Source organism: Channa argus, chromosome 2 (genome assembly GCF_033026475.1).
Source record: "Channa argus isolate prfri chromosome 2, Channa argus male v1.0, whole genome shotgun sequence".
NCBI lineage: Eukaryota > Metazoa > Chordata > Actinopteri > Anabantiformes > Channidae > Channa > Channa argus.
In genome coordinates this window covers 31648283-31663221 of record NC_090198.1, presented here as the reverse complement: position 1 = coordinate 31663221, position 14939 = coordinate 31648283, and the positions used below count along the sequence as shown (strand labels likewise).

General features: G+C 38.7%; 1 protein-coding gene across 2 annotated transcripts in view; it reads right to left on the bottom strand.

The window, feature by feature from the left end:
- The window catches only part of vps13c (vacuolar protein sorting 13 homolog C), a 74006-nt gene extending 60450 nt beyond the window's left edge, over positions 1 to 13556 (bottom strand). The window contains exons 1-13 of one of the 2 annotated variants that reach the window (XM_067492615.1): positions 13208 to 13556; positions 11849 to 11892; positions 10070 to 10112; positions 9430 to 9525; positions 7745 to 7846; positions 5403 to 5465; positions 3127 to 3198; positions 2506 to 2615; positions 2211 to 2270; positions 2080 to 2139; positions 1914 to 1994; positions 551 to 608; positions 3 to 130 (exon numbers count right to left, since the gene is read on the bottom strand). In XM_067492615.1, the coding sequence (XP_067348716.1) occupies positions 3 to 130; positions 551 to 608; positions 1914 to 1994; positions 2080 to 2139; positions 2211 to 2270; positions 2506 to 2615; positions 3127 to 3198; positions 5403 to 5465; positions 7745 to 7846; positions 9430 to 9525; positions 10070 to 10112; positions 11849 to 11892; positions 13208 to 13307 (1017 nt within the window). In that variant the 5' untranslated portion in view covers positions 13308 to 13556. The remainder of the gene's footprint in view (positions 1 to 2; positions 131 to 550; positions 609 to 1913; positions 1995 to 2079; positions 2140 to 2210; positions 2271 to 2505; positions 2616 to 3126; positions 3199 to 5402; positions 5466 to 7744; positions 7847 to 9429; positions 9526 to 10069; positions 10113 to 11848; positions 11893 to 13207) is intronic. The other variant, XM_067492622.1, reaches the window with a different exon arrangement.
- Between the last annotated feature and the right edge of the window lie 1383 nt (positions 13557 to 14939).

Below are 14939 nucleotides of genomic sequence, written 5' to 3'. Positions count from 1 at the left end.
ACCTGTGGTTTGGTCATCTCTATAGCAATGTTCTGAACCTCCAGGTGAAGATTGGCTTTTGGACTCTTCAGCTCCAGCTCAGCATTTGGGTTGATACAGATTTTTGCTGAAGCAAAAATTGGCCTGAAAACTAGAAAGAAACCAATCAGAGGGGAGTGCAACATATGACCCCACCCTCCATCCCTTAAGCTCAGCACAATGTTTGTATTTTAGCAAAACTATATTGTGGCAACTGGGTTTCAACCATTAGAGGGCAGCATATTTGTAACACAAAATGTCACAGAATTCAACTACTTTGCACTAAATTGTCAAGATTTGGACCTGAAACAATTGACCTAACTACTAAATAACCATATACATTTGTTTTACCTAAAAGAAGGAGCTTAGAGGTTACTTTTTAAATAACTGGGTTTGACTCATACCTGGGTCATTTTTTTTTTGTTTTTTTTTTGTTTCGCCCTCAAGATGGCGCTCGATAGATTAAGCTATGAGACAAAAGTATTTTCATCATCAACCACTTAAACCTTTCTCTGTTCACCGTTGGACTCACTGTATTGATAATGAGGCAGCTCCTGGTCTTTACTGCTGATCCCATGCTTCAACTGCTCCTGCAGAGAGACAAGGAACCAAGATTTTCTGATGTAAACTATAGAGTACATTGGCCCAGCTTGACACGGACATTAAATTTAACAATTAATGGGAACTCTTACTAACTGTGTGATTCCTTTGAGCGTAATAGCCAAGAATCTTGGTGTCCTATTTGATGTGGCTCACTCTATTAAACAACACATTAAATATACCACCAAGAACACCTTATTTCCCCTATTCAACATAATTACTTTTCGATCTTCTGTGTCCACGGCAGATGCCAACTTACTAATTTAAACCTTTGTGTTATCCATACTGCACAGCTGAAATCACATGATCAAAATAACATTTAATTTTCTTAACAATCTGTCTTTTCATTTAAGGCCATTAAGAAAGGAACAAACTCACAGTTACGTAGGAAATAGTTTTTAAAATAAAATGGTGTAAAAATAAGGTGAAATTTGGGTGGGACCACATAGTCTGTTTATGGCAGATAATTTTTAAATTGAAGGAAAATCACTCATCAGGGTCATTATTCAGTCTAATGTGCAAACCAGAATACAGTCAAGCTTCCAATTAATTTAATGCTGCACTCGATCTAAGGATCAAAACTCTTGATAACTGTGCAATACAAAGAACTGATGAAAAGGACTGATTACATGAACTCATAGTAAATGGTTTAAATCTTCAATCACCGACTTTTTACAGACTGTGTTAAAAGAGCCTTTGCCAAGCAGAAACAAATTGAGCCATTCATGCTAGGGAAGTTAGTGTTGAAATACTGACTCTTTATAGTCAAGTGGATAATTTTTTGTACCACACCAGTCCTTGGTAAATTTTCACCTTAATCTAAAATGACAAAAAAAAAAAACAAAACAAAACAAGAAAGCAAAAACCTACATAATCTCGGATTTTATTGCAAATATCGTCTGGTTGTGGACATGTCCAAAGAAAGTCCTGAAGTCACCAATACCTGAATAATAAAGCAGTTTGTTTAACAGATTTGATGAAGGCACCATGTTTGAAAGGGGCTAAGGAAAATATAAACACAGTTGGTATTGTTCACAACAATACAATTTTATTCAGAAGAATTAACAATAAAATGTTAACTTTGACTCTGAAAACATTGGTTCTGTCTGACAATTGGACATCTGTAAAGTGCTCATTCATTTTCACACTTTATAGGTGATGATAATGTTAGACATGTAATTAGGTCTGATGAACATTTTAATTATATGATTTTTGAAAATAATGCATTACTTTTTCATCATTTAGGTGTTTTTACAGGAACAAAGACATACGAACCAGAACCAGCGGGAACTCACCACAATGTCGTCCCAGTATCCTTGATAGAAGATCTGACTGTTGACGTTCCAGTAGGCACAGAGACAGTCCAGACGACCCAGCTGAGACACAAAGACACATTGGGTCAGGATACTACATACCTTATCTGACAAACTACAACAAACACAGGAGCAGAGCAATTTCCACCTTGTAGATGATCTTCGCTGCTTCGTCCAGGATACAGGACTTCCAGTTCTCATCAGTCGTCTGGAAAACAACAACAGGTGAGCAAAACCTACACAGGTACACAAACAGGTGTCTGTGTGTGTCTGTATTACCTGCAAGCTGAGCTCTGACAGTGTGACTCCCATAGACAGGGGGCGCTGTGGGTCCGACACCTGCAACAACACATCAATCACATGACCAAGACAATTCATCTGGTGTCAAAGGGACTCACCTGGGCATCACAGCACTGACTGATAGGTGGCACCTGACTGAAAAACATTGGTCTAAACTAGGGTTTAAACCTGGATCAGAGTCTGGACTTGAACTTTTACCTGGGTCCGAACCTGGGTCTGTATTTAAATCTGGGTTGTACTCTGAATCTACACTAGGATATGTATTAGTACTCACATCATCCTCATAACGCAGGTGGATGCTGCTGATCTTCACCTGCAGGTTTTTGATCACCTGAGTGGCCAGTTTCTCCACAAAAGTATCCTTCTTCTCCTCTGAAGGTTTCCCTGAAATTAATAAAAACCATCAAGACCCGGGACCAGGACTCAGATCTTGACCCTGGATGAACACTTAGACCTGGACCTTACACCAGGACTCAGGTCTGGATGCGGGACCAAGACTCAGATAATGGCCTTAGATACATTTAAAGTTTTGTGACAGAAAAACAAAAAAAAAAAACTCAGAACTTCTAGATATTTATTTTCAGAAAATATTTGGTTCTTTGTGTAAAAACAAATCTCTCAATTTCACGCTCATATTTTTTTTCTGTTATTTACTGTTTAACTTTTCATAGTTTTTTTACTTAGTAGGTACATTTGAAAAATTCCCACAGCAGCACTTTTTCAATAGTGAGCAAACTCTGTAAAATAGTCTGTGCATTTAAATTTTTCCTCATTGTTAACATATTTCGCCGGCAGTAAAGGCACTGAAAGTTCAGTCCAACCTTTAAATCAACATCAGATTAACATTAATGTCTGAAATAGATTAAATCAACAGCTGGATTTCTGTAAGACTCACCTGTTTTGTTGTCACGTTTCTTCAGCTTCTTCAAGCCTTTTTTGTGCTTTTTAAGTTTAAGTCCTTTCGGGACTTTGGCAGCGTTAAAGAGAGAGACGCAGTTAGAGACAGAATAGCCCCAAATCACACAGAGAAAGAACAGGAAGCAGCAGCAGGGTTGATATTCTGGTAATTTTAGGGTCACTGTAGTGAGTTTAGATTCAAAACTAGAGGAAGTGAACAGTCAACCACAGAACTAAACTTTAAAGGATGCAACACTGACACTTTTAATGGCCCAATCCCTCACTATTCTAGGCCTGGATCATCAGGGTGGCCTTTCAATAAGTGGATTTAAAAAAATAAATAAAATCAGTTTGTTCATCTTGACCTGAGGGAAACTCTAGGTGTTCAGTTTCAGAAACAAAGATAACCATAACTCTGAGTCTCTTACCATAGTAACTTACTCTGTACCCTAATGTTCTGGTGGCAGGTTTTCTTCAGCAAACCCAAAGTTTCCACTCTATCTCATGTATCATTTCTTCTTTTTCTATAGTTTATATCAAAGCAGAGCCATTCATTTTTAGAAGTTTGTTTGTTACCCAATACTTGTTTTTACATTTATGGCTTTTCTGAATGATCAGTGTAAGAAATTGATTTCTACTCACATTCTTATACATTCACAAAAATTTTGAGATATTTGACTTTCGGGTGAAATTTCAAAATGTACTATAACCTTTACAGGTGAACTTCATTTGACTTTTCATGTCCATCTTTTCAGTGTTTGAGTACTTATTGCATAGCATGCTGTTCTCTAACAACCATCAACCGTTTTGTGTTGTCAATGATAAATTGTATTTAAACAGCCCTTTTCATCATGCTGTTCACATTTTGACATCATGAGACCAAGACAACGCACCTAACAACTGACAAGTTATTGTGACATTGACATTTTTGTTGTGGTATACCCATCACTATTACCTTTTGCTTTAATAAATTGTTTGAGAAGAAGAAACCATTGCATGCATCAACTTAAATGCTCTATTTTCATGATATAATATCACTGTAGTATGAACTTTTCACATTTTCAATACATCTCACTCGATAATCAAATATCCTTAAACTAAAAGTAAAGTTATTTCTCTTTCGATCACACTGACATTACCATAGTTATGATATGTTTGAGATTATCAATATTTCAAAAGCCTGGTTGATGCAACAGCTAATACTTAAATAAAAACATTTTACAAATGCTGCAGATAATGTGAACTTGTTTTGAAAGAATTTCTGTTTAAATTTAGAAAAACTACACAATGGAATAGGCATTAAATGTTGAGCAAGCTGTTTGAATATATACAAGTTTTACACTCACTTTTAACCTTAATGCATTTTTAACCAAACCATCTCCTTTGCATTATTCATGAGTCTGGCTGATAATAGTCACACTTATATATATCAAGTTGTGTATCAAACAGACAATGACAAAACTGTTGGCTACTCTTCCAGGAATAAAGAAGAACCTACAATTATCTCTGAAAAGAGTTTCAAATTAAAAACATAAAACTCAGCTTTTCAACTTTTACTAACTGATTTTAAGTTTAAAGATATCTCTTAAATGTAAATGAAACACTTTAACTTAACTTTAACTATACTTTAAAATATCAATATGATCCACATATGTCTGATATTTTGTAAAAAATCTGGCTAGGACATTGTTCTTAAATTTAATATATTAAAAACTTTATTAAAACTTAAAACTTTAAACTTTATTAGTTTCAAGTTATTTACTGAATGTGTTATTTACTGAACTGAATGTGTTTCCATAGGAATTTTAACCGTTTGATTATACTAAAATAACTGGAGCTTTGATTCAAGCACCACCATTTTCGTTTCTTTGATGAAGCTCTTTATAGCCATAAAGCATGCACTGAACAAACTGTGAAGTGACTCAACTGACTCTCATCAGCGTTTCTAAAACTAAAAACTCTGAGTTTATGTTTTAAATCAGGGTTTGTTAAATCTGCTTCCTAAAAAAAAATACTCCCCACCCCCCAAATGGGACAAATTTTAAAACTTTTAAAGTAAAATAATTATGTTCTATTAATACGTGTTCAAGCCTAAACACCGAAACCTAAATAGATTATTTTTTCCATCCGTAAGCACATTTCCAAGTCTGGATGGAGACATTGGAATCTTGCAGATGTGTGTGTCTAATAAACCGATCCAGGGTCAGTCCAAAGATCAGGTCTGACTGTTGATGTTAAATTGTATAAGTGTGTGTCTGTGTGTAAGTGTGTTACCGCTGTGAGGCTCCTGGTAAACAACACTCTCCAGGCTGAACAGCAGGTCTCCGCTGTGAGACGCTGACAGCAAACGCAGCATGAACAGGACAGACATTTCAATTTACTCACTCATTCATTCAAATCATTCATTGTCACAGTGTAAATGCTTCAAAGACGTGAGCAACACGTGGAACAGATGTAAACACACCTGTCTGTAATCACAGTTCCGCTTTTGAGAACAACTACATTTTCAATGAAGTGAGCCACACATATGAATAAGCACGATGACTTATTCCTTACACTAATCTTTTAAGTGTTTCCACAAACTGTCACAGTCAGAAACAGTTTGACGGAGTACACACCTGTGAATGGTAACACAAACGCACACACTGGTCTAGTCACACATTGGTCATCAATGTCGGTCAGTAAGTAATAAATATAAAAAAAGAAACCAAATCTTAGTGAAAACGTAAAGCAAAAACAGATTAATAGGCACTGTACGCAGCTCAAATGCAATGAGTTTCCCTGCCGAATGTTTTCACTGCACACTAGCACTAAGTCAGACTGGCACCAACCCAAATACAGTTGGTTTAACCAGTGATCATGTCCAAAACATATTCATAATTCAGTTGTTAAGTCTGTGCCCCCTGAACTGATATGTTATTTTCAATCAACACTGTAATGTTCTTTTGTTCGCTGATGCCACTGGGTTGTTTTCTACCGACCACTCATTTTCTGGTTTATTTTAAACTTAAACAAAATGTATTTATTGTTCATGATATGCAGTCATCTGAGTTCAGATTAGTTAAGACAGCACAAAAAAGGCCTAGTCAATTGTATGCTTACAAGGTATATCTTTTATAATCACTGATGGGGTCCTTAAATTTAACACATGATAACTGTAAAAGAAGCTGGTTTAGAGTGGTTTCCAGTAAAACCACTGAACTCCTCTGCAGTTCTTTGGAGGCTCTTGTGTTACCTGTACTCAGTGTTTTCTTGTGTGTTATGAAGGAGTAGAATACCTGATTCCATCTAAGGAGCTTGATTCAACTGCCAATTTCAGTTAACTCATTGCTAAACGTTCTAATCAAGCAACGATTACTCCATTCCAGCTATATGAGGGTGCTGAATGTCTGATTGTTTGGTTGCTTGTTTTCTACATATATTGATCATATATCGCATATTTTGGTCTAAGTATTCACCTATTTAGTTTCTAATCAATCTCTACACAGAAAGTGGTGATATCTTTAAAAGTTAAAACTTTAAAAACTTAAAACCCACCATTTTGGTCTGCCTTTTGGTTAAAGTATTTTATGTGTGCTATATGTTTTATCTATATTTTAATAAAATTTTAATTATATTCTTAGAATTTTTCATTGATTAGAATTTTTCACTCTTTTTTTTTATTTATTCTATTTATTGTGTGCATTAGTCTCATACTTGTGTCTTATTCCTTTTGTTTTGTGTGCCTTGTTGTCAAATTTAATTATCAGTTTGTGGGCATTATTATCCTAATTTGTTTGATACACCTTTCTTCAACTTTTCAGTTCTGTAAAGCACTTTAATTTGCATTAATATGAAGAAAGGATGCTTTAAAAATAACATTTTGATTAATTGATTTTGATATTAATATGAAAAAAACACTAGTCTTTAGGAAAGCCTTATTAGCCTTATTTTATTTGTTTGATTAGCTACAATCTGGAAGGTTGTGATGGATAATGTGTGATGCATCTGAGGAGGAGAGGACTTGTAAAAGTTTTGAGTGCTTCAGCAGGGTTGGCTCAGAGCCGCAGAGGCTACACCTACGCCGCTAACCAAATAGCAACCATGAGAAGAGGGAGAGACAGTGGAGAAGCTTCTGAAGAGGTGGTTCTAATATTTGGCCACCTTAGTTAAAACCCAAAGAACATTGGAACCAACTCTTAATATATGCCACTTCAGCACGACAGTAAAAACCCACAGAATTATCACCTTTCTGCTTCATTCAACTTAAAAACTGAGAAATTATGGACCCTGTAAAAGTATACTTTCTTATTTGATTGGAGAAGTGTACCAAATTAAGCAGCCAGTGTACATATAAAAATACTGTATACATATACACCTATATTTAAATGAGGGTAATCCCACTTAAGTCAAGAAGAGAAATGTGTGGAAAAATTGATAAATGATTAAAAAAAACAAAGGGAAGACATAATGAATCAACTATGATAGTTCTTGGTCAGGGACACCCATGGTGATTCATGTTAAGAGAAGGTTTCAGATAGAGATCAGTAACAGCAGTATAACCACACACCATCGGATGACTTCTCAGGTGTTACCGGCTTAGTTACAGAACAAAGGTCAGTGCTCAGCTGACTCACCTCTCCGTACAGCCATCTGTAGCGCCTCTTCAATGCGTTGTAGCTCCCTTTGCTTTGCCTCCTGCTGGTAACGCTCCTCCTTCGCTGCATCATATTTTACTGCTGAAAAAAAACATAAAATCAAACAAAAGAGTTTTTAAATTCCAACACCTGCTACACTTCAGGTACACACCTGGAACAACTGTTGGTCCTAATGCTGCAGCTAAGACAGTGTCCCTAGAAGAGTTATTTCCCAACATCTAGCAAATGATTTGACATTTCTTTTCCTGTTCTGCACTATTCACATTCATCTTTTTCTACTCAAACAACTTCCTTGATGTCAATTCTTCTGGCTTCAAGAGGGGTCACTCCACAGAAACCGCACTCTGACTGTAGTGGAAACTCTTCGAGCTGCAAAAGCCACAGGTCAGTCTTCTTCCATAATCCTACTTGATCTATCTTCAGCTTCATCCGTCTTCATCCATCAGATCCTCTTCTCCACACTCTCTGACTTAGGCATCTCTGGATCAGCTCTACCATGGCTTTGTACTTACCTATCGGGATGAACCTTCAAGGTATCCTGGCGGGTGCATGTTTCTCACTCTCATAGCCTCTCTACCAGTGTGCCGCAGGATTCAGTTCTTGTTCCTCTTCTTTTTTCCGTCTATACTGCATCCCTGGATTCAATCATTCACTTACGTGGTCTTTCCTATCACTACTATGCTAATAACACACAGCTCTTCCTGTGCTTTCCACCAGACAACTCCATTGTCTCATCACGCTTTTCTGCCTGTCTCTAAGACATCTCTGCCTGGATGAGAGAAAGACATCTTCAGCTCAACCTCTCCAAGACCGAAGACCTGGTTTTCCCAGCCAGACCTTTAACACAACACAACAACAGCATTAACAATGGAGCTACAGTGATTGTCCCCACTAAGTCGGCCAGAAATCTTGGGATCATCATCGACCACCAAATGAGCTTTAAGGACCACATGTCCTCAGTCTCTAGTGCATACAGATTTGCCCTCTACATCAGAAAGATCAGACCCTACCTCACGGGATATACAACCCAACTCATTGTAAAACCGCTGGTCATATCTCGTCTTTATTACTGCAACGCTTTGTTAATGGGGTTACCGATATCCACAATCAAACCCTTGCAGATGATCCAAAACGCAGCAGCTCGCCTTTATCTTTAATCTGCAAAAAAGGACCCATGTCACACCGCTCCTCAGATCTTTGCACTGGGTTCCTGTAGCTGCTTGCATCAGGTTCAAAGCTGTGTCTCTTGCTTAAATGTTGACTCAACAGCTCCTACTTACCTCAACTCACTCATTCAAGTCTACAATCCTTCCTGCCCGCTGCTATCTGCCAACGAACGATGTCTGATGGTCCCAGCACCGCACAGAAGACACCAAGCAAAACTCTTCACCGCAATGATCCCACAATGGTGGAACGAGCTACCAAACTCTGCACTCCCAATTTTCAAAAAACTGCTGGAACCACATGGTGGAATGGCTTTTGTCACGTAGATCAAGGAGGCCTTGGAACCATGGGAGTTACAGTTTGCATTAGTCCCTCATGGTCAGTGTGTAAAAGGTTATTGTTACTGAAAATAACATAGAACACATCAGATATGTGTTCTGTGTTATTTTCAGTACCACCTGGAACCCAAAAAACAAACAGTCCACTAAAGAATCACTTACTGGTTCCAGGGACAACGAGCAGGTACAGACCGTCCAAAGTGGCAATCACTGCATCATTGTACAGGTTTTTCCAGGGAATCTTCAATGTCAGCTTCCCTGAAAAACAGAGATGGATGGTTTTGTAGAACTCAGGTCTCAGGTGGTTTGGTTCAAATCTGGCTCTGCTGTGTCCTGTATCAGCTGTTTTTGGAGTGTTTTTGTTTGTATGATACAAAGAAAAACAACAAAAGTGAGGAATAATGGTAAACCTAAAAGAAAGAGAAGAATTCCAAAGGTGATCATTTCCACCTTTGATATTCCACCTTTGATATTACACATATTATTCAGAAAATGTTATTTTAGAGAGAGGCAGAAAACATGCAGGCAGTTCCAGAAATATGGATGTGCCTTAGGTTCCAGCAGAACATTGTCATGGTAGGAAACATCAGAACTAAGTTTGTTATTCTGAGCAAAGAGGAGCTTTCTCAGCGTTGTATCAGGATTCTAAAAGGGCAGAGCATGGCTGCAACACTGTGTGGAAACTGGATGAGTTTATCCAAAGATCAGTAAGCACAGCATCAGAAGATCAACACATCAAACATTGTTAGTTATCATCTTCGATTTTGATTTGATGATAAATTGATGTGGTGTCAGAACTCACCGATCTGTCCAGCCTTCACTCTGAAAGGAACATTAAACTCGCTCTGAAACACAAACAGAAACAGGTCAGAGGATTAAATCATTTCAGAAACAAGTCTGATCATCATCTGCAGAGGAGCTGGAAACTCTGTCGCTGGAACCTGTCTCCTTATAATCAAACATCCTTACTATCACCTAACTGGACTGAACTGCTGATTCTGAGGGATAGAGCCTGAGGTGGTAAACTCAGTAAAGTTCAGAACCAGGTTTAAGTTAGCTGAGGTCTCACTCTGACCTAAAGCCTTGGCCTGTCACAAACTGTTGTTGCTTAGGATAAACTCAATAAAACAGGAAGTCTGGTTGCTGTTTCACTGAGTCATCATAGTGTCATGTCATCAGTCAGTGTTAACACCTTTAAGGGTTTAACAGATCATATGGTGGGTCTGAGAGCACAACTTCATAAAAATTCAACATCACAATCAAACCACTTTAATACCACACTTAGGGCTCGCGTTGATCAAGCTGTTGAAAGTAATGTTTTCGATTTCAGTGAAAAAAATATTTAATCTTTTCACCAAACTGAAAAATAAAAACTATTGATAAAACTTAATTAAATTAAATAGCTCAGTGGAACCTGAGTTTTCATTTCCTTACAAGCTTCAACATGATGTTTATCATAAATGATTTACACCCAACCACAAACTGACAAATGTAACATTAAAAGGTCATCGCTTTTCTTCTGAAGTTATCACATCAGAGTCTGAAGGTTTTTCAATCGGAACTGGCCAAAAAAAAAATTAAATAAAATCTGAAAAACACCTACACACCTATGTATTTTTATTAACTTTTGTTGGGTTTATTTAATAATTTAAACAGTTCTTCATATATGACAGAACACACAGAAAAGAAAAAAAAGGTCATATCCTTTGCATGTTAAACTTTACTTTTTTCAAAGAACTGCCCTTTGTAGCAATAACTGACTATTAGTTTTTTCAGATATTCAGGTGTGATTTCCTCCCAGTCATTTTGCAGAACTGTTCAGTCCAGCTTCTCTCTCACCAGCTTGATGGGGTTCAGATTTGGTGATTGAGCTTCCCAAGCCATCAAGAAGAGTATTCCAGCAGCTACTTTCTTCTCCAGATAATTCCTACACAATCAGGAGGAATGCTCTGGGGTCATGGTCTAGCTGCAAAATTAGATTTCCCAAACTAGTGGTTGCCTGGAGTGGAATGAATGGCGTTCCTCTTCAGCATAGAATAATATCGATGCTGGCTGAAGTTCACACGATACAGATCACCCACTCTCCCATTGCCAGAGTATGCCTGGATCATCGCAATTCCACCTCCGTGCTTCATTAATGGTGTTAGGCAGACATCTGTCATGTTTTCATGAGCTCTGCATCTGATACATTTTCAAGAACCTCAAACTCTGACTCATCAGTCTACAAGATTTGTTCATTTAAAGTCCACTGTTTGTTCATCTTGGCTGACAGCAAACGTTTCTTAAAGTTTGCCAACCTTTGTAGGTCTCCCACTCACAGTGTCAGTTGCAATAATGAGCCTGGGGCCTTCTGCTAATGAAAGGAAGCCTGTTTGGACTAAAAGAGTTTCACAACCCGAGTCTGAGCTGACAGATATTAAGAAAACCTGCCTCGGCTACTTCACACATCATGATCCACATAAAAAAAAAAGCTTTAGACAAACCCATAATCAAATTTCAAAATCTTTGTTTAAAGATATATAAACAAAAGGTCTGCTGGGATTAGGGTTAAGGACAGACTGTCACAGGCTGCAAGACTTACCAGAGCATTTTCCTTCACCTTCAGGTTCTCAAGTACCACGTTTCCTGCAAAGAAGCACAAAGAGGAAGCAGATTCGGTAGTCAGGATTTACGGTTTTATTGGAACAGGTTCACCTGCATCTAAAACTACCAGTCACATGTCCATTTGAACATGGAACCAACTATTATAATCTTCATTTCCTGCACATTAACATGATTTTAATTGGGTGAAGTGTGCTCAATCACTTCAATTAAAACATGCTGTTATCATTATTATTAATACTATTATTATTTATTGGACAGACATGAGTGGCTCTTGCTTTTTAAAAAAGACTTTTAAAAAAAGTCCTTAAGGTAACAGGACTAAAGATATGGCGAGGACAAAAACAATTGGTTGTTGAAAATCAACACAGGGGCATAGAAAGAGGCCATAGCTTCAATGGGACACAGACGCACCAAAGCACAAGGCTCAGAACCGTGCAGACTAATTGAAGTGGCACACAACAATGTTTGCCTGTGTTCTCTGCAGTGCGGTAGGGTTCCTCGGTTTGATCAAGGGCCATGCAGTAGGCTACTTGCCCTCGAACCACAACGTAGATTTGATGAACAAACAAATCAAGCTTTATTATGAGGTTAACACAGTCAGCTGAGTTCCTTCAAAAACTGTTTATAATTTAATGTTGGTGTCCACGTTGTGGAACAGTCAATGTGGACCTGAACAGACGCAGAGAAATTATTCAGCAGCTTGAAGTTGAACCAAAAAACCTGAAGCTACAAAACTGACAGTCATGCGTATGCAGGAACTCTGTGTGTGCTGAGCTGATAAGCTGCGGTTAAAACTGAACTAACTGAATTGGAGTCAGACCCCCCGGCTTGGTCCAGTTCTCACAGATTAACCTGCAATTAGGCAGACATACCTGTGCAGGTGCAGTCAGGAGTGATTCAGTAGTGTCTCCGGGTCGGTTTGTTTACACCTCGTTTGAATTTAAGTGCAATGACTCATCAGGGAGAAATGACTTAGGAAAACGAGTGACTTGCAAGTCTTTCTGAGGTCTGTGAGCTGCTTTGCAGTTCGGGAAACACAGAAACCCACCAACGATCCCTCAAATCGCGAAAATTCACATAAACACACTGGCTTCCTCTAATATCTAGTTTTATTTTGGTGGAGATAAAGATGGGAACACTGAGCAAGGACTAGACTAAAGATTGCATTTCACGGGACAAAAACCTGCTTCGTGGTTTAGAATCGACTCTAAACGTAGATCCAGTTCTTTGGCACGACCCTATGTTTATAAGGCTAAAAGTTTTAAATTGCGTTTTTTCTAAACGGAGACTGGTCAATGTAACACGACGGTAGTTGCTAGCTAGCTGCGGGACTCACCTCCCCAGATCCCGATCTTCAGCTGGGACTTGTCAAGGTTTTCCACGTAGTCTCCGATGAACCTGTTAAGCAGGTCACTGACCAGAGATTCGAAGACCATGATTGAAACCTACGGACTGGACCCTCAGACGGGTCAGAACCGTCTCTGATTTCCGGTACAGACACCGATCGAGTCTCTCTGGCATCGACAGTGGAAGTTGATTAGTGCTGCCTGCGTGTTTGTGCGCTTGTGAGAGAGAGAGAAAGATCAGCTGATGGAGGGTGTGTCAGCTGCTCGATGACTCAGTGTTATTAAACGTGTGTCTTTCATCTTAAATTGACAGTTGACTGTATGTCATTAACTCTGTGTGTTCTCTCCCGTAGTTGTCTTTGTCCTCCTCTGTCCCCCTCTCTCTGTCCCTTTCTGCAGGTGTCCCCCGGCTTTGAAGCTGTGTGTCTTCCAGCGTGAAGCTACTGATCCTACCAATCTGCCAGATGTTTTGTTGTTGCTTTTGTTGCTCTGTTCTTTTCTCTCTCCCCTTTCCACTCACCCCAACCGGTCGAGGCAGATGGCCGTCCACCCTGAGCCTGGTTCTGCTGGAGGTTTCTTCCGTTAAAGGGAGTTTTTCCTCTCCACTGTTGCCTATGGCTTGCTCCAGGGGGAATTGTTGGGTTCTCTTTATATATCTTTATAATCTTGACTTTATTCTTTAAAGTGCCCTGAGATGACTTTGTTGTGAATTGGCGCTATATAAATAAAGTTGAATTGAATTGAATTGAATTGACAGTTGCAATAATAAAATGAAATAAAAGCTGGCAAATTCTGTACGCTCAGCAGCCCCACTCCTACTATTAAAAAGCTAACCGTATTCCACAAAAAATATAAAATAAAAAATTGTTCCTACCTGTCCTATCTTCTCTATTTCATGACACAGAAACATTTCTTCTCACGGCCTTTTACTTTTACTTACTCACTTTTGATGAAAACATCTGTCAAATGATCAAAGTACGTTTTTTTGAGTTTTCTACATGTTAGTGGAGAAAAAGTCCCAGTTCTGTTGGTTGTCAGCAGGTGTCAGTATTACCACAACTTTACTATTTCAGTAAAGAAGAGAGAAAACAGCAGGAAGTTCTATTCTAGTCAGGCCAGAGCAAATGCTGCAGATTGCTCAAGTAGGATTAAGATGTAAGAATGAGACAAAACATTTACAGCCCACAGGGATTCAACCACCATCAGGCGTGCTGTTTCTGAGGAGTGACCACTCTTAAAGCCAGACTGGTTAACATCAAAGAGGTTGTTCTGAGAAAGAAAATAGTGGATTGAATACTCCTAATTTAATATGTCTGGACCAGCAAGTAGTTACTTGAACAAGAGAGAAGGGTAAAGTATCCAGAGGACAGTTGGTAGGATAGATTGTGGATGGATGTGTTGTCTTCAGTCAGAATGGAAAACAAGGAGAGTGATGTAGGATGTCTCCATTTGGTGGAAGCCATCTGCTGAGATGGTTCCCACCCTATTAGTAAAGAAGCTGTCAAAGTCCTTGGCAGTGAGAGAGGTGGGTGGGGGAGATGGAGGGGGTAGAGGGTGATTTGAAAGTGGAGAACAGCTTCCATGTTTCAGTGGTGGTGCTAACCATGTCCTGGTAGTATTCAGTTTTTGAATGTGGGATGTTGTGAGAAAAAGGTTCCCACCAGTCTGTGATATTCAGTCAAAGCAGATGGGGCATTGAGCCACTTTGTCTCAGCAGATCTG